General features: G+C 36.1%; 4 protein-coding genes across 5 annotated transcripts; 2 read left to right on the forward strand and 2 right to left on the reverse strand.

Moving 5' to 3' along the window:
• Nucleotides 1-1,766: 1,766 nt before the first annotated feature.
• Nucleotides 1,767-4,932, reverse strand: LOC108827069 (protein FMP32, mitochondrial). The gene is made up of 7 exons (XM_018600417.2): nt 3,483-4,932; nt 3,205-3,336; nt 3,065-3,124; nt 2,574-2,650; nt 2,411-2,467; nt 2,219-2,285; nt 1,767-2,124 (listed from the first exon to the last, which is right to left on the reverse strand). Exons 1-7 carry the CDS (start codon nt 3,666-3,668, stop codon nt 2,005-2,007), a joined length of 699 nt encoding a protein of 232 aa, XP_018455919.2. The 5' UTR covers nt 3,669-4,932; the 3' UTR covers nt 1,767-2,004.
• A 2,759-nt stretch (nt 4,933-7,691) lies between these two features.
• On the forward strand, nt 7,692-9,342 carry LOC108826843 (GDSL esterase/lipase At1g59030-like). Of its 2 annotated transcripts, none has more exons than XM_018600191.2 (5): nt 7,692-7,935; nt 8,035-8,165; nt 8,485-8,709; nt 8,804-9,059; nt 9,149-9,342. In XM_018600191.2, exons 1-5 carry the CDS (start codon nt 7,692-7,694, stop codon nt 9,340-9,342), a joined length of 1,050 nt encoding a protein of 349 aa, XP_018455693.2. The 2 variants fall into 2 exon arrangements, with proteins under 2 accessions (XP_018455693.2, XP_018455694.2); XM_018600192.2 differs by having other exon boundaries at nt 9,170-9,342.
• A 3,318-nt stretch (nt 9,343-12,660) lies between these two features.
• Nucleotides 12,661-15,041, forward strand: LOC108825105 (cell division cycle 20.1, cofactor of APC complex-like). Its single transcript, XM_018598444.2, has 2 exons — nt 12,661-12,747; nt 13,081-15,041. Exons 1-2 carry the CDS (start codon nt 12,661-12,663, stop codon nt 14,329-14,331), a joined length of 1,338 nt encoding a protein of 445 aa, XP_018453946.1. The 3' UTR covers nt 14,332-15,041.
• A 161-nt stretch (nt 15,042-15,202) lies between these two features.
• On the reverse strand, nt 15,203-23,662 carry LOC108827802 (zinc finger CCCH domain-containing protein 19). The gene is made up of 10 exons (XM_018601291.2): nt 21,339-23,662; nt 21,138-21,217; nt 19,840-20,027; nt 18,548-19,418; nt 18,340-18,467; nt 18,061-18,120; nt 17,906-17,956; nt 17,662-17,732; nt 17,336-17,487; nt 15,203-17,241 (listed from the first exon to the last, which is right to left on the reverse strand). Exons 1-10 carry the CDS (start codon nt 23,519-23,521, stop codon nt 15,413-15,415), a joined length of 5,613 nt encoding a protein of 1,870 aa, XP_018456793.1. The 5' UTR covers nt 23,522-23,662; the 3' UTR covers nt 15,203-15,412.
• Between the last annotated feature and the right edge of the window lie 1,409 nt (nt 23,663-25,071).

A 25,071-nucleotide genomic window follows, 5' to 3' on the forward strand; every position in this document is an offset into this window, starting at 1 on the left:
CGAGCTGGCAACATGGTAGCTGCAGATAGAGCTGATTAATCATCAAGGTGGAGATTGTTACGTTGGTGATGAAGAATCAGCTATATTGGAAGCTTGAACCACGTCGAGATTGACAATTGAGTTATATGGCGTTTTGTTTAATGGCCGGTTTATTACTCAATGGTTTACGGTTATTGACAACCGGTTATCAGTTGTAACTACTCTTGCCTAATGTAAAAGCAAGACTCGTGTGTTGTACACTAAGGAGGTTAGTGTCTGGCCTTGCCAGGCCCCAGGGACGTAGCCCCGCCGGTGAACTCTGGGTCATCAAATAAACTATGGATTGAGGTTTGGTCAAGACGACCGGACTTGTTCAAGTTGGGTTAACTTGCACAAGTCACGCGTGTATGACTATGGGCCTAATCGACAAAGCCCATTAGGTCAAGTTCTGATTATATCAGATGGAGGGGGTCACGACAGATGACCTAACACAAGATAGACACAAAGGAAACACAGAGGAGAGGCGCAGAAGAGTGGGAGCTCGAGAGAGCTCGAGACCAGAGCTTTGGTCTGTAGAGATAGAGCTAGAGAGAAGAAAGGTTCTCTGTATACTAGCTAGGCTCTTCTCCATATACTTGTATCTCTAGGTGATTTGTAACAGAGATCAAGAGAGGTTGACAGGAACTGTAACCTCTGGATATTGTACTCTTGTGTTTGATATAATGGAAGGTTGAGAGACCGATTTCTCTCTCCGGTGAGTATAGCTCCTTCTTCACATCGAGGAAGGGAGGTGAACACCGGGTTAACAAAAGTGTCTTATATTCCTTCTTATCTTACTTGATTCGTGTTCCGCGTACTTGATTAGGTGACTGGTTTTGCGATACAAACTATTGTGTTTCTAGTGAACAGACAAATCCTGAACAGGTGGAATAAGAGCTTGTGGATTCTGCAAACAAGTTTTTTGGATAATTCCCCAACACCAAATTTATAAAATGAGTTTCCAACTAAACAAAACATTTGGTCAAAATTAAAGACTAAATAACTACCTTAATTGATACTCAATCGGCACCAATGACAAGGCAAATACAAATGGAAAAAGGAAGAAACCCATGGGACAGAACAACATTTTCACACATTTTCAATCTTTTGGTGTGAGTTCTTTTATGCATATGTTTTTGCTCTTGACCACAACAAGATCCTTCAACATAATCTTCTGGTTATGACAACCACAAATTAAGAGAATCGATAAGAACGCAAATCTAATTCTGTGTATTACAGAGAACACTTGAAGACATCTCGGTGCTTTTAGGTTCACCGGTTTTTGCTTCTTTTGACAGCTCAGAAGAGAAGGCGAAGGTAGGGACATAATGGGTGAAGATCAAACAGTGAGGATAAAGAGGTTCATGAACTATGGTGAAGATGAGCTTGAGCACATAGCTTTCCTTGTGATGCGGCTTAGCTATTTTGTGATTGTGCGATTATAATATCCGTAGATCCATCTTTCAAGTAGTGCTAAGCTTACTCTCTCCAAAAACCATATTAGAGATTTCACTAAGCCTAAGAAAAGAGTCTCCACGAGCTGAAGGTGCTGACATCGTCTATTAGAAGAGCGTAGTATCAAGGAACAAAGAATAATGGGGGCATGGTTGTTAGCAACGAAAGGCATCAAGATTATTAGAGTAAAATAATTAAATGAGATGCTAGCTTCTTTTCTTTTGGTGTCACAGAGATCAGAATCTTCTGCAGAGCTGCCATGGTTACTTAGTGATAGAAAAGCAGTTAGGAAATTAGTAATAAAAAACCAACGTTCCTTGGATTGAATATAATACTCGGGGCAAATTCAAAACCTGTTCTAGCAAGGATGATTAGCCCAAGAGATCACGATTACAATAACATTGTTTTTTTCCTCTCTCTTTTCCACGCCAGAAAAGAAAAAAAAAATATGACGTTGAGGTTTCAAGTAAAAAAAAATGAGAATCTACCAACTTTTGTTTTGAGCATATAAGTCTTGAGGGTTAGATTCAACTACATCATTATGCGAAGGACTGCGAGTCCAACTGCTGAAATGGAGACCAGTGTACCGATGCAGTATTTGATTACTTCGTATTTGGCCGCTTCTAGTTGAGCTCTCAATGCATGAATTTCCTGCAACAACAAACATATCATGATGTGCTATCAATCTTCCCAAGTTCAGAAAACGAAGTGCATGACCAAGTTTATGAGAAGAAGATATCAATACTCTGTCAAGCTTGTTTGTGAGGTTTGTTGTTTCTGAATTCTGATTAGCTAGCTCATCACGTATCCGGCTGTAATTTACAAAGACAAATCACAATCATATTACCATATAATCAAAACCCCCATTGCCCTCCACAGATGGAGGTGTTGGTAAAATGGTGATATAGTCATGTGAGAAATGTGGAAGTTTCCATACCCTCTTTCAAGATTCAAATCCAAGCGTTGTCCAGCTGTGACCTTATCAATTTCATACCTGTTTCAGCTCAAATGTCTTAGTTTCAGATTGTTCACACAATTATATAACAAGAAGACGGTTGAGAATGTGAGAGAGAGCCTAAATAAAAAAAATTAACAAAAACCTTAGCTCGCTTCTCATCTTCTCTATATCCCCTCTTAGTTTTTCTGTCTCGCGTTGTAAAACAGTAAAATGATGCTCCTGCAAAACCAAAATGAAGAAGGTTAAAATGATGCTAAGGCGTTTAGCTCATCGCCATGGTGCGCAAAACTAAGACCACAACATGATATGAAAAAAAGTGGCTAATACTCCAAGTCCTAATCATTTTAAAAAGAAAAATTATAGAGAAATAAAAAAAGTAGCTTCTCATGTGTTATATTCATGAACTCCCATCAAACTACAAATCTCAAAGTAACACAACCGATCAAACTAGTCCATAATGATAAGAAAAAACAACAAAAGGGAGGAAATGACCCTACGAACTAACGAGCAACAACAATATACACGCGAGACTATTGTTGTTTGAGATTGTATATCAACCCACAATAGCAGCGCAGCCACAGTACTATGTGCAAGATACGGAACTAGAGCATGACATGTATATATGTTTGTTACCTGAGAGCTTTTGACTTCAGATTTAAATTTGGAGAGATTAGAATCTTGGAGCATTTCAATCTGCAGCCAATAAAAATTTCAATTTTTATAAAGTAATGTCCCACTGCAATTAGTTGTAAGTGAAAAGTAAAAGGAAAGACCTTCTGCATCTCAGCCTTGGAAACAAAGGACTCAGAGACATTCTCCAAGCTATCATTCAAAACCTCAGTGATGGCAGAAGTAATAGCCTCAGCTTGTTTCGATGGAACACCTTGTGCTTCAAGACTCCTCACCTTTTCCACAAAAAAAAACCAATTCAACATAAGCCTACTTGCCACTCCTCACATTTCATAAAGATACATTCAACAAGTTACAAAAGATTGGTTAAGAGAGCCTTCCTAGCTATAGATCTGGGGGGGTTAAATAGATATAATGTTACCAGAGCCAGGGTATCGACGAGAAAAGCACGCTTGCCATTGACTTTGGTGAGCTCCGATATTTGCCGGAACTGGAAGGGACGGCGATCAATTAACCCGTAGGAGGAGGAGGAGCCCAGACCTCGGGTTCTGGCGATTGAGAGCGCGGATTGAGCTCCTAGCAGAGCCAGTCGCCTTGACAAGTTCATCGATCAACAACGGAATCGTATTTCGTCGACGGAGAATCAGGAAAAAGCGGATGCGATTGATTTGATTTGATTTGATTCGATGAAGAAGAAGGTTGAGCCTTGTGGAAAGGGTTCTTCTACTTGTTCTTCATCTTGGGGGTGGGGGTTTGATGATCTCTCGATGGCTATGAATTTACATACTTACCCTTTGACTAGAACCGGTATTCTAACCGTAATACCAAAACGCAATCTTTTACTTGACCGCAAAGTTCTTTCTTTCTTTGGTTTTTTTTTTTTTTTTCTTAAACACTTTCTTTCTTTGTTTTCTTTTTCTTCTTAAACCATAGTAAGAGCGAATTGCATAAAAAATACTTAATAACTTGAAAATTCAAAAAAAAAAAACAATCATAAGTGCAGAGAAAAAAGGGTAAAAATGATAATATTATTCTTGCTCCTTATAATCGGAAAGTTTAAACTATTTTAGACGGCTAACAAATATATTTTGAGACTATATATTAGTTTGACTACTAGACATATGTTTTCATTTATCTTCATTCGTGAATTCGCATGATTATATTTTAATTTATCCAAATATTTTACATATTAACTGATTGTTATGTTAGTGGTTGGATAATTAAAGTAATTATCCAGATACTATTATTGTTAGTTGGGTTTTTCGATCATTAGTCGATTATCACTATAGACTCAAACTCTAATAAGTTAAGTAGTATATATCAATTATCTGGATATCATAATTATTAATTGGATTTTTCGATCAATGATCGGCTAAAGGTATAATAACTTTCACTAAGAGCCATCAGAACCTTAAAAACAATCTCATCATATTTTAAGGTTTGAGGTAAAATTGATGAAAAGTCTATTTATTTAAAAAAATTGGGGCCAAAATCAAAGTAACAAAGATCAGGGACCAAACATGAAAAATCGCAAATGATGAAAAAGCTCAGATCTCAAATAACCCAAAAGCTTACTGTAATCAACCGGTTCGTGAATACCAAAACTGCTCGATCTGGCGTCCTCATCCTTGTATGCTGCAAATTGATCGAGCTGTGGTGACTGATGCTCTCGATTCACCTCTCTCGACTCCATCTGCAACATCTCGAGCATGACGACACAGAGCCGAAGGAGGTACGCGATGGTGCTCCGGCTCCGGTTATGGCGACTCCATGAAGCTCATGGTACGAAATGAAAACGACGCAGAAGTCTGGTGATTTCATAGTGGCGCAATCTTAGAAGAGCTGCATCTTTACCAAACAAAAAAAAATTTAAAACATTAAAATCAAATCAATTAGATATAGGTTATAGATATAGTTATCGGGCTATAGTTATTGTAGGGATAATTCAGTCATTACAAAAAATAGCTTAGCTGAAAAGTTGTTTTTTCATTTTTACAAATTATGCAGTTATATTTGTATAGGAAAGCTAATTTATCTAATGTGTAAATCCCTATTAACTAATTTGATCCTAACAAATTATTATTCCGAAATCTATAAACTTGTTGTAAACCACTTGGTGATCGACCCATATCCGGTTAGACCGAACCAGACCAGACAGACCAGGCGCCAGCAAGAGCTACCAGTCAGCTAGTAGTCTTGCCATTTCCATATTAGTCTAGTCTTTCCCTTTATCTATGTATTTACATATATGTACTGGTTTTCCTATTCCATGTTGGATAAGGTTTCCATATTTATTATGACGGTCTATTTGTACTTGTATATATAGAACCATTTGAGTTAATGAATAAAGTAATTTTTTAAAAAATCTCTAGTTTCACAACACGTTATCAGCACGAGAGCTCTGATAAACCCTGAGATAAAAATCGAGAAACCTAAACCCTAAAACCCCGCAGCCGCCGGCGATCATAAACCCTACTCTCTCTCCACCTACGTTTTGCTCTCTCTCATCTTGGCGATATCATCATCTGATCCAGCCATTTCACGTTCGCGACTCATCACCTGATCTGTTCCAGCCCGTTCCGGTCATTCAGTTCACGATCCGACTTGTTCCTGCTCTCGGTGGTCCGGTTCTACAAAATATCAAAGTTTAGGTAAAAATCTAAACCCTATAAGAACCTATAAATCGAATTGGTTGATTGTTAAATGTATGACCATTAAAATTTTGCAAAACCCAAAAAATAAAAACCCTAGCAAAAGTTTAATAGGTCCTACCCTTCCATGAGTAAATCGAAGCTCTTAAACCAAAAGTTCGATATGAGATTGTTCATCAATTAAAATCAGAAAAGCTATGGTTTCTGAATCTCAAAACCCCTTATCAAATCGAATCCTTAAACCTAGAAATCGATCAATCCCCTAAAACATAAACATGATCGGTTTCATCCAAAAACATCTAATTTTTTTTATAAATCCGACTTGAAACTTGATCTGTTTGTCTAGTTTGATTTTTTTTTTAGTTGTTCTTGATGTTTAGAACTGCTTAGGATTGAGAATTACACAAACCCTATTTTTTATGAAATCCGATTGCAAATAGGTGATTTTCGATTGAAATTGTTAAATTTTAGTCTATTTGCTAGATGATTTCGCTGATCAATGTCGAAATTGACTTGAATCATTAGGGATTGATAGAAAAAATTATATAAATTTTTAAACTTAGTTAACAATTATAATAACACAAAACTTAAGAAAAAAATTATAATTGTCATAAATGTTTTCTCTTCCTTTTATGTTATACTTTTATATAAGTAATAATGTGGACTGAATCTATCAAATCATATGTTAGAATAATAATTATAGAATTTTATACATTTAAAACTTTAAATATAATCAAAATATTCATGTATTTATATATTGACGGATCGGATCATATATTCGCTTCCCAAAATTTTTAGTATTTGTGATTTACTTCGATTTTAACGGGTATTGAATTTTAGTATTTGCTTTGCTTCGAAATATTACGGATATTCGGAATTTTCGGATCGAATAGCAACGAATAACGAATCGAATCAAATTTAACGGATAAAATGCCCAGCCCTAAGTGTAGGCGGCCCAACGATAGGTTTCATTCTAACTTTTTTTCTTATTACACAAAAAAAATAATAACTTACAATTCCAATGTAAATTATACTTAGTTTCAGCTGAAAATTAATTGTAAATTGCATTGTTTTATAAATAATTTTATTTATCTCAAATACTATTGGTCAGTGGAGTGTAATTAATAACAACTTACATATATTTCAGTTACTTTCTTAATCTGTGTGAAAAATATCAACATGACAGTTATTTAGAAACATAGAGAGTATGATTTTTGAGCAACTCGTACATCAAGAATCGCCAAAAAGCAAATTCATACCCAAATTATAATTGATATACTAAAGCATATACTTCAAAACTATGTTTTGTCTAATTTATACCCATAGTAAAAAAATGGTATATTTATACTATAACCGGTGTTCTTTTATGGTCAAGAAAATGAGGAGCGCAAGTAAAGGTCTTAAGGTTTTTTTTTTGAACTTTGATTGCTATATTAAATTTTTGTGAACAAAGCAACTAAGACGATTGAAGCTTCATTGTCCTAATTTTATTTATATATATATATATATTCGTTGAGATAATGATGATGATATATAATACGTGAATATAATTAATAAAGGTATTATTAGTTATAAATTGGCAAATGAACCGAATAAAATGTGAGTTATAATTTAGAATATGATAGTATTTTATAAACCAAATTTGGCTAAACATTTTATGTCTTATGGTTACATTAATTAATTGGTCTAAACCCCAAACATAGTATATTTTAGTTGCGACAACCAACTCATAAGGAAGTTATTGGTAAGAAATAACAATTAAACTTTTTGTCTTTAAAACCATAAGGAATATAATAACTAACTAGAGCCAACAAACACAACCACTGTCAAAAGAGATTTTTTAGAAGTTTCAACAAATTTAAAGAATATATATATATATATATATATATATATATAATATATATATACACACACATGTTTTCAAATTTGTAGAAAGCAAACACATCCGGAGCAGAAAAATAAACAAAGCAACTAAGACAATGAAGTTTCAATTATTATGCCTTGCTTTGTTGTTCATTGCCGTTGAAACTAATGCAGCGAAGCAAGGAAATAATGCAACAATCTCTGCGCTAATAGTTTTTGGAGATTCCATTATGGATACTGGTAATAACAATAGACTCCCAACGCTTTTGAAGTGCAATTTTCCTCCTTATGGCAAGGACTTTCCCGGCGGTTTGGCCACCGGAAGGTTTTCTGATGGAAGAGTTCCCTCAGATCTCATTGGTAACGATTCCAATTTTTTTTTTAATATTTTTTACAGAAAATCTTATAGCCATTTATATAAAATCATGATATATTTGGTTTTCACCAATTTTCTTTCAGCGGAAAAGTTGGGAATAGCTAAGTCATTGCCAGCGTTTATGAACCCAAATTTGAAGCCCCAAGATCTTCTTAAAGGTGTTACATTTGCATCTGGAGGAACTGGTTATGATCCATTAACGGCTAAGATTATGGTATTTTAATATATTTTGCCATCAGTTTTTGTTACATTTTATAATTAATTGATAGGTTTTATATTAATATTTCCTATTACATTTCATAATTAACTGATAGGAGAATTCTAATTTTATCTCAAATGTGATACCATTTTTCAAATTTACTTTAACTGATAATCATTCTTATAAATATTCTAAGTTTATTATGGAAAGGACAAAATTAATCCTCTTAAATTTTTTATAAATATTTAATAATTATTTATAGAAGTTTAAAATATATTCCTGAAAATTAACCCTTTTAGTTTGATACATTTTCGATTATTATTTTCTTTTGCAGTCCGTAATATCAGTCTGGGATCAATTAACATATTTCAAGCAATATATATCAACGATCAAACAACATTTTGGAGAGAAAAAAGCTCAAGATATCTTGGACCATAGTTTTTTTGTTGTGTGTTCTAGCAGCAACGACCTTGCTCACACTTTCATGGCTCAATCTCATAAATATGACCGTACTTCATATGCCAATTTCTTGGCTGACTCAGCAGTCAAGTTCGTAAGAGTAAGTATTTTAAACAGATTTATTCACAAATATAAATCAAACAATAATAAACTTATATCTAACACTAGTTGTATATCTTTTGTATAATACTTAGGAATTACATAAGCTTGGAGCTAAAAAAATAGGAGTGTTTAGCGCAGTGCCTGTTGGATGTGTACCACTTCAAAGAACAGTGTTCGGAGGTTTATTTACAAGAGGATGTTTTAAACCTTTAAACAACATGGCTAAACAATTCAATGCAAGGCTTTCACCAGCACTAGAATCTTTAGATAAAGAGTTGGATGGTGTTATCCTCTACATTGATGTTTATGATACTCTTTTTGACATGATCCAACATCCTGCCAAATACGGTAAGATCATCTTATAAATTTTCCATTTGTATCATAAAACCTGAACCAAAATAGTGAAGTCTAAGTGAAAGTATCTCATCATGCTCCAGGTTTTGAGGTAGCTGACAGAGGATGTTGCGGTAGAGGATCTCTCGCAATATCCTACATGTGTAACTCATTGAATCCATTCACATGTTCTAATTCCTCAGCCTATATATTTTGGGATAGCTACCATCCAACTGAAAGAGCTTATCAAGTCATGGTTGACAACTTGCTTGACAAATATTTAAGCAAAATCTATTGATTTTAATCATCTAACTACAACTTATTTATCTCTTGGTGTGATTTCGTTTCCCCATCTCATTTCTGTCTCCCTTATGTATTCATTCTTCAAATTTTCAATGTATCAAAATTTATGAATGTTATAAAGTGCACTACAACCAATTGAATACTGGAACAAAAGGAAACCAGTTTATTACATTCTCTTTTATCTTTCGATAACTCTTCGACTGTTTTTGAAATCAACAGAGTCTTTGTCTTTACCATCACTATTCCCATGGCGGTTTCCTAGTCTGTTAGACCCCCTGAAACTCTCTGCACCGCGTCCTTCTCTACTGCTCTTTCTATCAAGCCCATCTTCAAAACCACCACTTCTGCTTCCCATTCTTCCCCCAAAGCCGCCTATATATTCTATGTTCCTCTTAATCTACTGGACACTTTGTAATCTTCGCCGTCACTATCAAAACCATCACCCCTTCTGCCTCATGAATGCATATCGACATTTATAATAATTAAAATATTTTTGGTAGCTTTAAGTATATTATATTGGGAAAATTGCCAAAACGGAACAAAAATTCAGCATGGTTGTCCCTATAGTATAAAATCATCATTTAGTTGTCCCTTTACTATAATTTTTTTCATAATCCCAAAACTAACATTTGATTAATCTGATTAAACACATTAAACTAATATAATTTTAAAAAATAATAATTAAAACGTTTAAAAGGGAAAATAAAAATAAAAAACTTCTAATTTTTTTTAAAAAATAAACTTTGTAAAACTTAATAAAAATAAAAATAATTTACAAATTTTTTTGATAAAAACGTTAAATCAACCTAATAAAAAACAGTTTACAAAGTTTTATTTTTTATAAAAAGTTTAAAATTTATGTAAACTTTTTAATTTTATCAAAACTTTTAATTGAAAAAACTAAATGTATTCTATAAAGTTTGTTTAAAATTTTTATTAAAAACTTTTTGTAAAGTTTTATTTTTATTTTTATAAAGTTTACAAATTTTATAAAGTTTGTTTAAAGTTTTTATTAAAAACATTAAACTAAAAGAATTTAAAAAATTTAATTAAAAACGTTTTAAAAACGGAAAATAAAATAAAACTTTTATTTTTTTTAATAAAAATAAACTTTGTAAAAAATAAAAATAATTTACAAATTGTTTTAATAAAACGTTAATAAACTTATTAAAAACATTTTACAAAGTTTTATTTTTATAAAAAGTTTAAAACATTTTTAATAAAACTTTAATTAAATAAAATTTGTAAACTTTATAAAAATAAAAATAAAACTTTACAAAAAATTTTAATAAAAACTTTAAACTAACTTTATTAAAAAAAATTTTACAAAGTTTTGTTTTTATAAAAGTTTAAAATGTTTGTAACCTTTTAAATTTTATCGAACTTTTTAATAAAAATAAAACTTTTAAAAATGTTTTTAATAAAAATAAAATTTGTAAACTTTATAAAAATAAAAATAAAACTTTACAAAAATTGCATCTAATTTCAAAACACCACATGTTGTATAGATATGTATCATATAGAACAAGAGTTTATGAAAACAAATCAAAAGAAAAACTATGGAAAAACCATAGATTAATGAAGAAGACAAGGGAAAATCATTTTTAAAATTTTTTGATAAGTAAAATCGAAAATAACACGTTTTAGGACGTTAGAATATTTTTAGGAGATTTTTAGAATATTTCTTTAACTGAAACTTTCATTAATTTTCACAAAAATCAGGTAATCTTATCCGTAGAAGGCGCCTTCTAAAAGTTTAGAAGATTGACAAAAATCCAGAACACGCTTTCTATTTTTAGTAGACGTAAGAGTACATTTTAGAAAACACATTCCGCGAAATTTAGAATACTTAATAAAAGTAGAAGATGCATCAGGACGAAAAGTAGATAGCTTTAGGATTCGTAGAATGCGCATTTCACTTATTTAGAAATTTAGTAAATAGTAGAATGTACGTTCAAAAAATAGTAGATGAACATGTTTATTTTAGAAATCGTTTTCTACTATACCATTTTCTGAAGACACATTCTACCTTTAGTAGAACGTATTTTCAAATTTTTATTTATCAATTTTTTGAAAAGAAAAAAATATCAGTTTGTGTATATAGGTGTTTTATTAATTGTTTATATTTTTAATATTTTTTTGATTCACAAAACTATTTATTTAATTAGTTTTCAGAAATACAAAGGATAAAAAGGAGAAAAATTGGACAAAAAATAATTTATACCAAAGGGACAACACCATTGTTTTTTTGTTCTCTATTTGCAATTTTCCCTATTATATTTTAGATTTATAAAAATAAACTGAAAATTATTTTAAATAATTTTAAATATAATAATGAAGATTTTCTTATGTACTTTTATTATAGGTATATTATATTGTACAAATATAAAGGGGAAAAAAATAAAAAGCAAAATAAATATTAAGTAATATATATTTTAATTGTGGCAAAATATAATATGTTTAGTTCATTAAAAACATCTAGGATTATGTTATTTAAAAATATTTTTGTAATTATTTGTTCAAAATATGCTTGTGGTAAAATTAGTTTTCATAAAAATATCATTTAACATTTTAAAAACAAATACCAGTTCTTTTAATTTTTTTCTTGAGAAATTATTTTATATAAGAAATTTTTATAGACATTTTTAGTTTTGTTTAAAATTATAAAATATTTTTAGTCAAAAAATATTATAATAATGAATGAACCATTTCAATAATAATAATAATAAAATATGTTATTATTCAAGTAAAGGTATCTTGGTTTATTTAATCATTTTTCTGTAATTATCTGTGAAAATATATAGATATTAGGTAAATATTTTTATTAATTTGAAAATATATTTATATTACTTAAGATTATGTTCTAAAGGATATATTTATTTTTATTAATATCCACTTAAATTTTACATACTTTATTAAAATTATCTGTACATATTATTAATGCCCGTACGTAGTAATATCAGTTTACAAGATAACTGAGTAGCCTGGATTTGGATTCGTACGGAAAATGTGTGTGCTGGTAATGGACTTGAAAGTTGGACTTAGGCCCAAAACGTTGATTTCTCTCTTCGCTTTTGTTATTTTACTTCGCACCAAACTCCGATTTCAAAGATTAGAAAAGTATCAACTAAGCGAATTCCTAAATTACCCTTACCAAACTATTTTCTATAAATACATCATTCTCACACATAACGTCAAATCTCTCTCTCTCTCTCTCTCTCTCTCTCTGACGAAAAATACTTTCGCGCGCGTTCTCGAACTCAATCATCGTCTTTCTTTTCTACTCTAACGAAAGCTCTCAGGTACAATAGCGATGGACACTTCTTCGTATTTGAAAGCCCAGGCTCGCATTCCTTTTCGACGACGCTACTTCCTTCCCCAAAACAGCTCCAAGGAAAACGTAAGTTTCTGGTTTGTATTTCGTGTTCTCTAGAATTAGGGTTTCGATTTAAGTGCTCTGGTTTCGATTTGTGTTCTGTAGAATTAGGGTTTCGATTTGTGTTCTGCAGAATTAGGGTTTTGATTTGTGCTCTGTAGAATTAGGGTTTCGATCTAAGTGCTCTGTAGAATTAGGGTTTCTATTTAAGTGCTCTGTAGAATTAGGGTTTCATTCCGTCACTGATATCCGAGACAAAACTGTTGAATCTCGTGCTAGGTTTTGTGTTCTGTTTTCGTTCGTATTCTTTTTCTGAATCTCGTGATGTACTGACTTTTCTTTTTCTTTTTGTTACAGCTTGACCGATTCATACCAAACCGATCAGCGATGGATTTCGACTACGCTCACTTCGCTCTTACAGAAGGAAGAGAAGCAAAAGAAGAAAAGGTAAGTCCATCAAGAGAAGCTTATAGAAAGCAGTTAGCTGAGGCTTTGAATCTTAACCGAACTCGAATCCTTGCCTTCAGGAACAAACCTTCTACTTCAGTCCCCAAGGATCACTCTGCTTCTTCTTCTTCTTCTCTTCACTACCAACGGTTTCAACCCTTGAAGCCTCCTAGACGCATCCCTCAGAGTCCCGAGAGAACTCTTGATGCTCCTGGTCTTTTGGATGACATGTACCTTAACGTTCTCGACTGGAGCAGTGCTAATGTCGTAGCCGTCGCCTTGGACAAGTCTGTTTGTCTCTGGGATGCTTCCACCGGCTCTGTGACTGAGCTTGTCAGGTATGGCGAAGATAAAGGACCTGTCACAAGTGTGAACTGGGCACATGATGGTGTCAATCTCGGAGTTGGGCTCAAGAATGGTGAAGTAGACATTTGGGATTGTGAAACCAAGAGTCTAATGAGAACACTGGGAGGTTGCCACCACGAACCAGTTGGGTCGTTGGCGTGGAACAGTCACATCCTGACGAGTGGAGGAATGGACGGACGTATCTTCAACAGCGATGTGCGGATCAGGTCATCCGTTGTGGCGACTTACAAGGGTCACAGTGGAGAGGTTTGTGGGCTCAAGTGGTCAGGATCTGGTGAGCGACTAGCTAGTGGTGGCAGGGACAATCTAGTGCACATATGGGATCGTTCTAGTTCAACGCAGTGGCTGCACAGGCTCAGGGGGCATACATCTGGGGTTAAAGCTCTCGGTTGGTGTCCTTTCCAAACCCATTTGCTTGCATCTGGAGGTGGTGAAGAAGACGGGAAGATAAAGTTCTGGAACACTCAGACAGGGGCTTGCTTGAATTCGGTTGACACTGGTTCCCAAGTTTCTTGTCTGTTATGGAGCAACAAGGAAAGAGAGCTGCTTAGCTCACGTGGGTCTCAGCTCACACTGTGGAAGTACCCATCGATGGTGAAAATGGCTGAGCTTTCTGGTCATGAATCGAGCGTTATATCTATGTCCCAGAGTCCAGATGGTTGTACTGTAGTTTCAGGGGCTGGAGACGAGAAACTGATGTTTTGGAATGTTTTCGGAGTACCTGGCACCGCCAAAAAACCTGTTCCCAAAGGAGCTCGTGAGCCGTTTTCTCATGTGGCTCGTAGTATTCGGTGAGAGCGTGAACACAACAATGAAAAACACTGAAGAAAAATGATCGAAGTACAGGTTAATTGTGTAGTTTAGTCACTAGAGTTTCTAAGTTGAATAATGCGAATAGAATAGGATGAGTGAAGATAATTGATATGAGACTAGGAGTACAGGTTCATTATAGAATAGGATGAGTGAAGATAATTGATAGGAGACTAGGAGTACAGGTTCATTGTGTAATTTAGTCATTAGAGTTGCTAAGTAGAATAATACTAATAGAATAGGATTAGTAGTGAAGATAATTGATAGGAGACTAGGAGCAGATTAGGAGTACAGGTTCATTATAGAATAGGATGAGTGAAGGCAATTGATCGAAGTACAGGTTCATTGTGTAAATTAGTCATCAGAGTTGCTAAGTAAAAGAATGTTAATAGAATAGGATGAGTGAAGAAAATTGATAGGATTACAGGTTCATTGTGTAATATAGTCCTCTCTGGACGTTTTGGCCACACGTGATCGTTTACTTCTCAAAACGTTTCTCTTATCTTTCTTCATTTGTTGTATACATGTATATCTTTGGACAAAAATTGTTGGTTTACAGCTGGTTTATTCCGGTTTGTTCTGTACGAAATTGGTTTGCAACCCGGTTTGTTCTAAACAACTTGAGCGTAGAGCACTAGTTGTTGGTAAAAAGAGCTATGTTTGTTTACATGAGTCTGTTATGAAGCAGAATAAGATGTTGTCGAACTTTTTTTTTGTCTAAAAAATTCAAAGAAAACTTTTTTTTTTCTGTATCAAAGCTTAGTATTTTAGTACGAAACATGATGTATCGGGTGAATAAAGACTTTTCTAAAGGAAGGTTTACGGATACAGGACATATAGTTATTCTAGCAAATACTTTATGCAAAGAGGATATTATACTCTATCACCATATTCACCACCAGACATACTAAGCCCTTAAATCCCGAAATTAAAGAAACATGTCGGCTAATCTAAATAAAAGGCTCCCAACAAAACAAAGACTCTTGTGCATAGTGTCTAAAACGCCTAAACTGCTTTTTTAGGATGCAGCAAACATCACCTAAAAACAGAAAGAAAGAGAGAGAGTTTAGTTGTGGAGGTAAGTGCAGGCTGCTCCTTTCCTACAATTTCCATTTTCTCGATGGAACTTGCATACTCTTTGCCCTTTGAAGTTGTTATGCCCACCACTTCCACTAGACTGCCTGTTCCAACCATACCCAGAATCTCCATTCTGGTTCTGTTGGTTCCCCCCCCAGTAACCAGTTTGGTTCCCTCCTGACCCACCGCTTGGCATTGCTGTCTGGTTTTGAGTTCCCCAGTTTTGATTATTGTTCCCAGACTGCATTCCTTGACCTGGCTGCATCCATCCAGAGCTTGTACTACTCCCTGGAGCTTGTTGAACTTGGGATTGAGCTTGGCCTGTTACACCCCACCCGGAGTTTGGGTAAGCTTGTTGTTGTTGTACTTGGGCGGGCCCGCCCCAGCCAGTATTAGGCATTCCCTGACCAGTTGGTGGAACCGAAGATGCAGCCCAGTTTACGCTCATTCCAGCTTGAGGAGGACCAGCCCAACCCATGTTTGGATTTGCAACAGTCCCTTGACCCCAGCTGCTGTTTTGGTTTGTTGGAGCCTGAGTTTGTCCTGAGTTTTGACTACCCCAAGCTGGTGCCTGAGTAGTATTTGATTGGCTTGGAACTGGAGCCCTCCAAGGATCAGATGCTGAAAACGCTGGTTGGCTTTGCGAGGGGAGAACACTTGGAGTTGTAGTGCCATAAGACGCAGAGGTATTCTGAGAAGAGAAGGGAGCATCACCTCTTCCACGACCATGTGAATCAAATTTATCCGTCTGCATGTTACTCCAGCTTTGCATTCCGCCTACCGGTGTTGGAGATGGAAGAGGAGCAGAAGAACCATAATGATTAACAGAAACGTTAGCCCGATCTGTTGTTGGAATTGGGTGGGTTCCAGGCTGCAACGCACCAGCAGAGTTTACAACCAGAGGGATATCTGTCCGTGGAGCTTGACTCGGGACGGATTGTGCTGAAGGAAAACTCATCGACTGAACAGCTGACTGTGCAGAAGGCTTGGTTGGAGACCACCTGCTCTCAAAACTTCTCCTTTTTGCCGTTGGGGTTGTCATTTGAGTCGGAGTAGGCGATGGAAGGCTACCGCCTGAACTCCAAGTATCCTGAGAATTCTTGGGAATATCAAGGACTGATGGAGCGGTCCTAGCAGAAGAAACTATATTGGGTTCAGAATGGCTTGATTGACCAGAATAAGCTTTCGCGTAGCTATTATCCACCGACTGGGCTTGCTTCTGAAACAGCCCAGCCAATGCATCAGTCAGGAGAACAGAGTCCAACGATGACTCGTTAGCTTTCCAGATTTCCAACTTAGCAGGGAAGTACCCAGTGTTGTTCCACTTACGGAGCTGCGCCATTGAAAAAGGTCCTTGAACTTTACCAGATGGGTCCTTGTAATGCCACATTTTCTCTGACTCATTTGGCTTGGGAGGAGGCTGCGCAACAACAGGAGGAGGTGACGTTGAGATTACGGGGGCAATCCTAGGAGACAATTCTGGTGGCGCAACAGCACGGGAACTTCTGGGAGGAGGTTCGGGGAGAGAAACAGATCTCGGCTTCTCAGAGCCTAAATATTGTTGCATGTCTTTTTCTCTTTCTCTACCTGAAGTCCACAGACTATCACTAACCTTGTCGTCAGAACTGCCAAGATAATCCCCTCTTCCAGTAGAGCCTCTACCAGAGTAACTTCTGCTTAACTCACGATTTGCACTTGTGTTTGTGTAGTTACTTGTGCCAGTCCATGATTCATTGGAACTAAACCCTCCCTTTCGCGGAGATATCGGGTCTCTTCCTCTTCTGTTGAAGCTACTACTTCGTCGCCTCAGATTTTTCTCTAGATGCATTAAAACAGCCAAAGATCGAAAAGGTTAGAAAAGATAACGCCAAATAATAGATACAAGAAACAAAACTTGATTTTTATACAAAACCTTTTTCTTTTTCTTCTTTTTCATCTTCGTCTTCCGACTCACAATCTGGGTCCATCTTGGGATCAGCATGTATTTCTGGAATTTCTTCTAGCCTGCGCTGCCGTTCCTCTGGAGACTTTAGCAGTTGCAATTTCTCAACACATTCTCGCAGCGTAACCATAGGTTAAGGATTACTTACGTAAGTGAACAGAAAATAATGAAATTATATGCTCTCAACTACAAATGACAGATCATATGCTCTTTCCCTGAAGTAGGAGAACATACACACCGAAAAGCGCAATAATCATTTTGACAAAGAACTCGAAAGTTTCAACAGATAAGGATATTCTTTTCTGTGGCCCATGTCGCTAGCACGATCACGTAAATGACTGAAACGTAGGATCTCTGCGTCCAACAACTGCATCATAAAAGTAACAAATTTCAAAACATAAGAGAGACGATAGATAACACAAGTCAGGCACATTGCCTGGACAGATTAGTACAGTACTACAGTTAATTTCCGTTTCCCAATCTAGAGAGCTCACTTACCAAAACATATAATAAGTAAACGGACAATGATTAACAACTTACGTTTTTTACCCTCACTTCCTGCAGCGCTATGGCCTTTTCTTGTATGTCACCCTAAAAAAAACAATTGACATTAGAATACCTAAAAGGTAAAAACATGACGGTGGACATAATTTAAGACGCAACCATATGCAGACTTCAAATAATATGAAGCATACCACTGTCAGCCTGTTGATTAATCCACATTTTATGCTCTGCCTTAGACGATTGCATTCATCCTGAAATTATTGATCAGAAGCTATTGGTTAAACATATGCATTCTTGAACAATTACTGCTCACTAATCAGGAGAAGTTCGCTAAGAAAAGAGTAACACTGCCTCATCGGCTTCTCAACATATGCAAATGCAAAAGAATTCTATGTAAGAACTAAAATTCAGAACATCTTCTCCCTTTTCTATTGATAAAAAGCTATTACGAATCAGCAGGAATGCGTCACCTCAGTGAAATCTTGATTTGATATAATGTCGATGGATATCACTTCTGTTTTGTCCAAGTTCAATATCTCAAGTACATAGTCTGTTGTCTTTTTGCCAACTTTATAGGGTTCAGGAGCTTTGCTTGTGCCTGTGTTTAAAACCAAAAGAGATTATAGTCAACCTATAACCATATATTAAAATAAACTGTAAAATGGAAACTAAACATACCAACAACTTGAACCAGTCGATATAAATCTTGCTTTTGATTTCCAGATATCCTCAACCTAACAAATGCACTAGCTACTTTTTCTTCGAATGCTGTAGAATCTTCAAGTAGATCTTCCACCAAGCTCCGCCTCAAGTAAATCAAATTAATGTTGTGCAAATCAACAGCAGCAAAATCATCAAGATTAGATTGACGCCCTTTCCTTGCACCCTTCTTACGTGTTTTACGTTTCTTATCCTTCCCACTTTTCACTGGATGGTCCAAGCTTTCATCAAGATCCACATAGTCAGGGTCTGTATCAACAATGCTACCTTGAATATTATCTGCCTGTTGTTGCTCTTTATCAAGGAAATGGGTATCAAGGATATTTAACATCTCAAAGTGCCCAACATGAGATTTCCCGAACAAATTCTTAAGCCTGGAGTCACAGACAACTTGGCTTTTACGACGGGGATCACGAAGATTGTATCTTTTTATATAATTCAGCAGGAGCTCATGTACTTCTGTGGAAGGTAAGAAAGATCTGTCACCACGTCTCATGTGCGCGACCACATCCAAAAGTTCCTTGGAAGCCCACGTTTCACCTGACGAGCTTTTATTAGCTGGTGATTGGTTTTTCTCCGCAGAACCAGACTTCGATCGACTCCTTGTCTTCCTCTTTTTTGGAGAACTATCCGAATCTGATCCTTCATCAGTTACATAGTCAATCTCCCTGGCTGTTCCCTGTTTACCCGCATGAGACTTATTTCCTTTCTGTGGGCTCTTAGCCTGATCAAGTTCCTCTGGACTTATAGATAGCTGCGTTTTCAAATCAATCCAGTAATCCTTGAAGAGAGATTCCCAGCTGGTCTTGTCATCAAAATCCAACTGCGCCTATAAAAGACAAAACGGATTCGGTGAGAGGGATCAGAAACAGAAGACTGACATTCAAATTGTAAGTGGAAACGAAGGTATAAATCAAAATCAACTATTCGGTGTGAAACAATGATGATTAAATTATTAGTATATTTCAAAGAAAAAGGACAGAAATGTATATGCTTATAATGCATCAACCAAGTTGAAAGCTCATAAACACGTGCATAATTCTTTAGAGCAATTTTCCAGGAGAAAACAGAATCAGTAAGTATCATCGAGCTTTTTATATGCTTAGTTCACAAAATTTGATGAGAAAAACGGTAACCGTATGTTCATGAGGTACTTCAACATAATGATCAGTTTTATCAACAGATAATCAGATAAGAAAAAAAATATCAATAAGAAAGAAAAAAAACTAAAAAGTGTAGGTAAGGCATACCGGCTCCTTCTTTTCCTGCTCCTCTCTTTCTATCAACTTGATTGTCTCCATGCATGTTTCACATACACCCTTATTACCTCTTATGCAAAAAAAGACAGCATCCTTGGCGCATCCCTTGCATAATGAAAACACACATGTGTAACACAAGTATGTCGCAGTTTTCTCACATTTGCTACACTGGTGCCATCCTATTCAATAAATGCAACATTGTGTTAGGTTCTAGCACAAAGACATAGAAAAGACCTTCAAAGATGAAGATTACCGAATTCATGCATACACACAGAGAGAGAGAGAGAGGTAACAAACGGAAAGTATGACAAATGACCAATCAGACATTATACTATCTTCGAAGTGTATATGATGTGTTCTAATACATGAGGGACAGTAGCATACTAAGAGGCTGCACAGTATTCTTTGGGCTCTTACATCTCATTAGCGTATATTACCATATGTGCCAACAGTAATTGTGAATCAATTGCTAAATACAAGAATCATCAACAAATCGACAGAGTAAGAAAATAGCTCAGAGAGAACCCTTAGTTGATGCCTAGAAGAAATGAAAGATATCAATCTTTCCCGTTATATCAAAGGATTATCCTAACAAGTTTAAATGGATAGAATTATAGTGGGATAAAACTGGACGATTTCACCACTACCAAAGTATATAAAAGTATCAATGCTAGTGTATTTACAAAAAAAAAATTACTTAAATAAACGATAGAAGAGATCCCACTGCTGCCACCGTTGACAACAGGGAATCAACTAAAAGCCACCGTTGACGAATTCTTGGGTAATTTCAAAGACTACACAGCCTTGATAGCAACCATTGCCTGTGTAGCATTTGACAGTGGTACAAAAGGCCTGAGACTAAAGTAAGATTCAATAAGGAACGACATGAAATCAAATACGATGTGCAAAACAAAAGCAATAGAAAATAACTTTCAACTAAAAGTTCAAGCTTATAATCTGAGAAGAGTAAAGGCTAGAAAGTTTTCAGGATAAATACATACTGCCAGCCAGGAACTCAAACGAAAGAAGAAGCTTGAATTCCCAAGAAATTGCAACAAAAATCATAATCAGAATAACAGATAAAAACATACGCCATCATGATTTCTAAGAAAGTAACAATGTTAAAGACACTATAAGTAACTACGGTAAACAATCTTCACCAATACATACACCACTCAAAGACTTAATGAATATGCTTAGCAGATAATGTATCATGTTTTCCTTTACTATATAGTTCACTGATTAAATTTATGCAGAAACCTAATGAATAAATAACAGAGAACACTTACCACAGTTCCATTTACCCTTTGAACGGAAAAAATCCTCGTCTTGATTTACACAGGAAGGGTGGTAAGCTTTTGGGCAACCCCTGCAAGCCAACAAAATCGTATATTTAAATTCAACAAAAGTTATCATCTGTTAAAGGGACCAGAAGAAAGAAGGAGAAAAGAGCAGCCGTAAAAGCACATAAACTACAAATGAAAGTTTACCTGCGGTCACAAAGGACAAGGTCACCCCCATCAAAGCATATGAAACAAACATCTTCCTCTTTCTTCTTTCCCGCCTTTGTATTTCTCACCCGCTTCCTCTTTCCTCCAACACCCTTATTTTCTTCCTCGACGTCCTCTGCATCTTCATCACCCGTCTCCTGTGTCACTGTTAGCTCTGTCATTTCTATGTCTTCTCGACTTTCCTTCCCCTCATCTACATCAGCTAATGAGGAGTCTACATGCGTTTCCGCATCAGTCATGTTTTCATCTTTCTCCTCATCCTCATCTTCGGTCCTTGCTTCTGTTTCTTCTGACATTTCAGTAGCTTTTGTTCCGTCTGCTTTACCCTCAACAGTCTCCTCTTGTGTCTCTGTCATTTCTGTCATTCTCATATCTTCCTGACTTTCCTTCTCCTCCTCAATATCAGCTACCGATGAGTCTCCACGGGTTTTCACATCAATCATGTTTTCATCTTTCTCCTGATCGACATCTTCAGACTTTGTCTCTGTTTCTTCTGACGCTTCTTTTGTTCCGTCTGCTTTACCCTCAACAGTCTCCTCCTGTGTCTCTGTCATTTCTGCAATTCCCTTCTCTTCCTGACTTTCCTTCCCCTCCTCAATATCAGCCACCAAGGAGTCTCCATGTGTTTTCACATCAGTCATGTCATCATCCTTTTCCTGATTGCCATCTTCGATCCTTGTTTCTGTTTCTTCTGACACTTCAGCAATTTCTGTTCCCTCAACTTTATCCATAACAGTCTCCTCCAGTGCCTCTGTCATTCCCATCTCTTCAAGATCTTCCCTCCCGCCCTCAGTATCAGCTACCGAGGAGTCTCCATGAATTTTCATATCTTCCGCCATATCAGTCATGTCATCCATTTTCTCCTCATCCTCATGTCTCATCACTGTCTCTGTTTCTTCAGATGCTTCAGCAATCTTCGTTTCGTCTACTTTAGCCAGTTCCTCAGATAGTTTTCGGGTTTCCTCCAAATCAACTGTCTGTTCTGCTTCACCTACACCAGCCATCCCTTCGCCTTCTTTCTCCATCACATCACCATATTCAACATCCGTTTCCACTTCTGCAGCCTCCGGTACGTGCAAGTCCACTGATTTACCAGCTTCGGGATCCTTCTCAACATCTTCTTTGACATCACCCATAACAGTTTCCTTATCTGCAGACGATTCACCCACTTGAGTCTCATTTCCATCATGGACATCTTGGGGCTTAGTTTTGATCTCCAACACAGTAATATCATCAGGCTTTTCTTCCTCCTCAGTTTTCTTCAATGACTGATCACCCATAGCACCTTCAGTGACATTCATGTCTTCTTTTGCATCTCCATCTGTCAGATCTTTAGCTCCTTCACCAATTTGCAACTCTTCCTCTCCAGAGTTAAGAACTGAGTCGCCTACACCTTTATCTTGAGATGAAAAATCAGTAAACCCGGCGACGCTAGCTACATCTTTAACATCGGGAATATCTATGTCAACACTAACTATATCTTCCAAGGAGGCAGCTTGAGCTGTAGTATCCTCCTCCTCCTCCTCCATGACATCAACCTTTTCCTGACCTAACTTACTCTCTATCGCCTGACTACTCTTCTCACCGGTCATACCTCCACAAACTACCTCTTGGCTTTCCTCTCTCGGAGACTCATCTCCTCCGTTTACCTCAGGAACAGGAAGGTCACGTGATGGAGGTTCTTCTTCCATGAGATTTTCTCCTAAATTCGAAACCTCTTCACTAGCTAACCCTGACAAATTAGCCGGAGAATCACTCTTCTCAGCCGCGCGGTCCTCTTCTCCTCCTTCACCAACCACCGGAGACGATTCCGGAGGAGGAACAACCACCTCCACCGCAGCGCTACCACCGCAAACCAAATCCACGGAATCCCTCTCCAGAGCCTCCTCTTCCGTGACCACAGCCTGAGACGAAACGGCATCAACGGCATCCACATCACTCATCTCAGCGACGGAATTCAAAAGCGCACCTTCTCCTTCGCCAGCCGGAGCCACGGAGACGGCGGCGTCAACCGCATCAATTCCTTTCGTAACCGTAACTCCACCGCCGCCTTCCTCGGACGAATCACCGGATGCTCGATTAGAATCGTTGGGAACGTGAATGCATTCGGCAGGGTCATCTTGCATCGACTCAACGGAAGCTTTCGCCGAGTCGGAATCCATAAGGCGATAAATAGGGATCAGCTTCACCGGCTACGACACTCGTCCATAAATCAGAAATTTTGAGAGAGAAGGAAAAGGATCTGAGAGAAAGCCTTTTTAGGGTTTTCTATAGCTAGAGGATGATTTTTATTTGTTTGTTTTTTTCTTACAAGAACGTTTTCAGGTGGAGCAACCACATTAGATAATGTTATAAATACTGGTTTCTAGCATAGTGCTAAAATTTAAGTAGGTCGGTTGGTTTATAGCTTTAAACGATATGCTTTTGGAGGCTTCAACGTCTCAGGTTCGACCAAGTTAGTTTACATCCTTTCCTTTCTTTTCAAATTTACTTTATTTTTCTGGTCGGCAACACGTTTTATTATAAAAGCCCAAAGGGCAGTATTACACAAAAGATCAAAGGCCCAAAGTGAGGTACTACAAAAGAAGATCAAAGGCCCAAAGACCGGTATTACAAAAAAAAAATCAAAGATCCAATTCTCAATTTTTTTAAAAAATATAGGATAAATGTGCTATTTCTCTACGAGAAGTATAATATTCTTTCATATATCTCCTAAACTATGACCTCATCCCAGATATTCCCGAAATAAAAATTTGAAACCTACTTTTCCATGAAACTACAGCATAACTCTTATATCTCCTCGAAATAAAAGTTCGAAAACCATAACTCCATAAAACTAAATTACTTGGTTTAAACATATAAACTAAAACGTTTGGTACCAGTTTTAGTCCAATAATGACCTGATTAAGATTCGATTACAGCAATCAAACAAGAAATTATATGTCCGTGTGTTTATAATTTCTGGTTTGATTGCTGATCTTAATTGGGTTGTTATTGGTCTAAAACTGGTTTAATTAACCAAAAAAATTTAGTTTATAGGTTTAAACCGAGTAATTTAACTTTATGGAGTTACGGTTTTCGAACTTTGATTTCGGGGAGATATAAGAGTTATACTATAGTTTCATGGAAAAATAGGTTTCAAAAATTTATTATGGAGACATCTAGAATGAGGTTATAGTTTGGGAGACATAGAGGATATGATATTTCTCATGAAGAAATAGCACGTTTTTCCAAAATATATATAAAGCTAAACCTAATTATTAATCTGGATTAGATATGGGTGTTTGGGGGCCGTCGGGTTCGATTCGATTGATTTGGATTTTGGTACTAATTCATAAGTCTCATTTGGGTTTTACTAATTTACGGATTGAATTCGGTTCAGTTCCTTATAGATTCAGTTTGAATCGGATTATAACTAATGTATCAAATCTTTCAAAAATATTTTTTAAAAAACTTAAAAGTTAACAAAAGATACTCAAAATATATATATTTCAAAAAATCTAATTAAAAACTAGTTAACTACCTAAGATAAATAAAAAATTCAAAATAACAAATAAGCTCTAAAATATATAAATTACCTTAATATCTATATTATTAAAGCAGATGACTGCTTATGAATCTGCCCCTGAAATTTCTAAATAATTACAGAAATTGCATGTATTTTTTTGCCATCATTATTTGCAACCAATCAAAAGTCACTATTTTGCAATTA

The sequence above is a fragment of the Raphanus sativus genome, chromosome 9, assembly GCF_000801105.2.
Source record: "Raphanus sativus cultivar WK10039 chromosome 9, ASM80110v3, whole genome shotgun sequence".
Classification (NCBI taxonomy): Eukaryota; Viridiplantae; Streptophyta; class Magnoliopsida; order Brassicales; family Brassicaceae; genus Raphanus; species Raphanus sativus.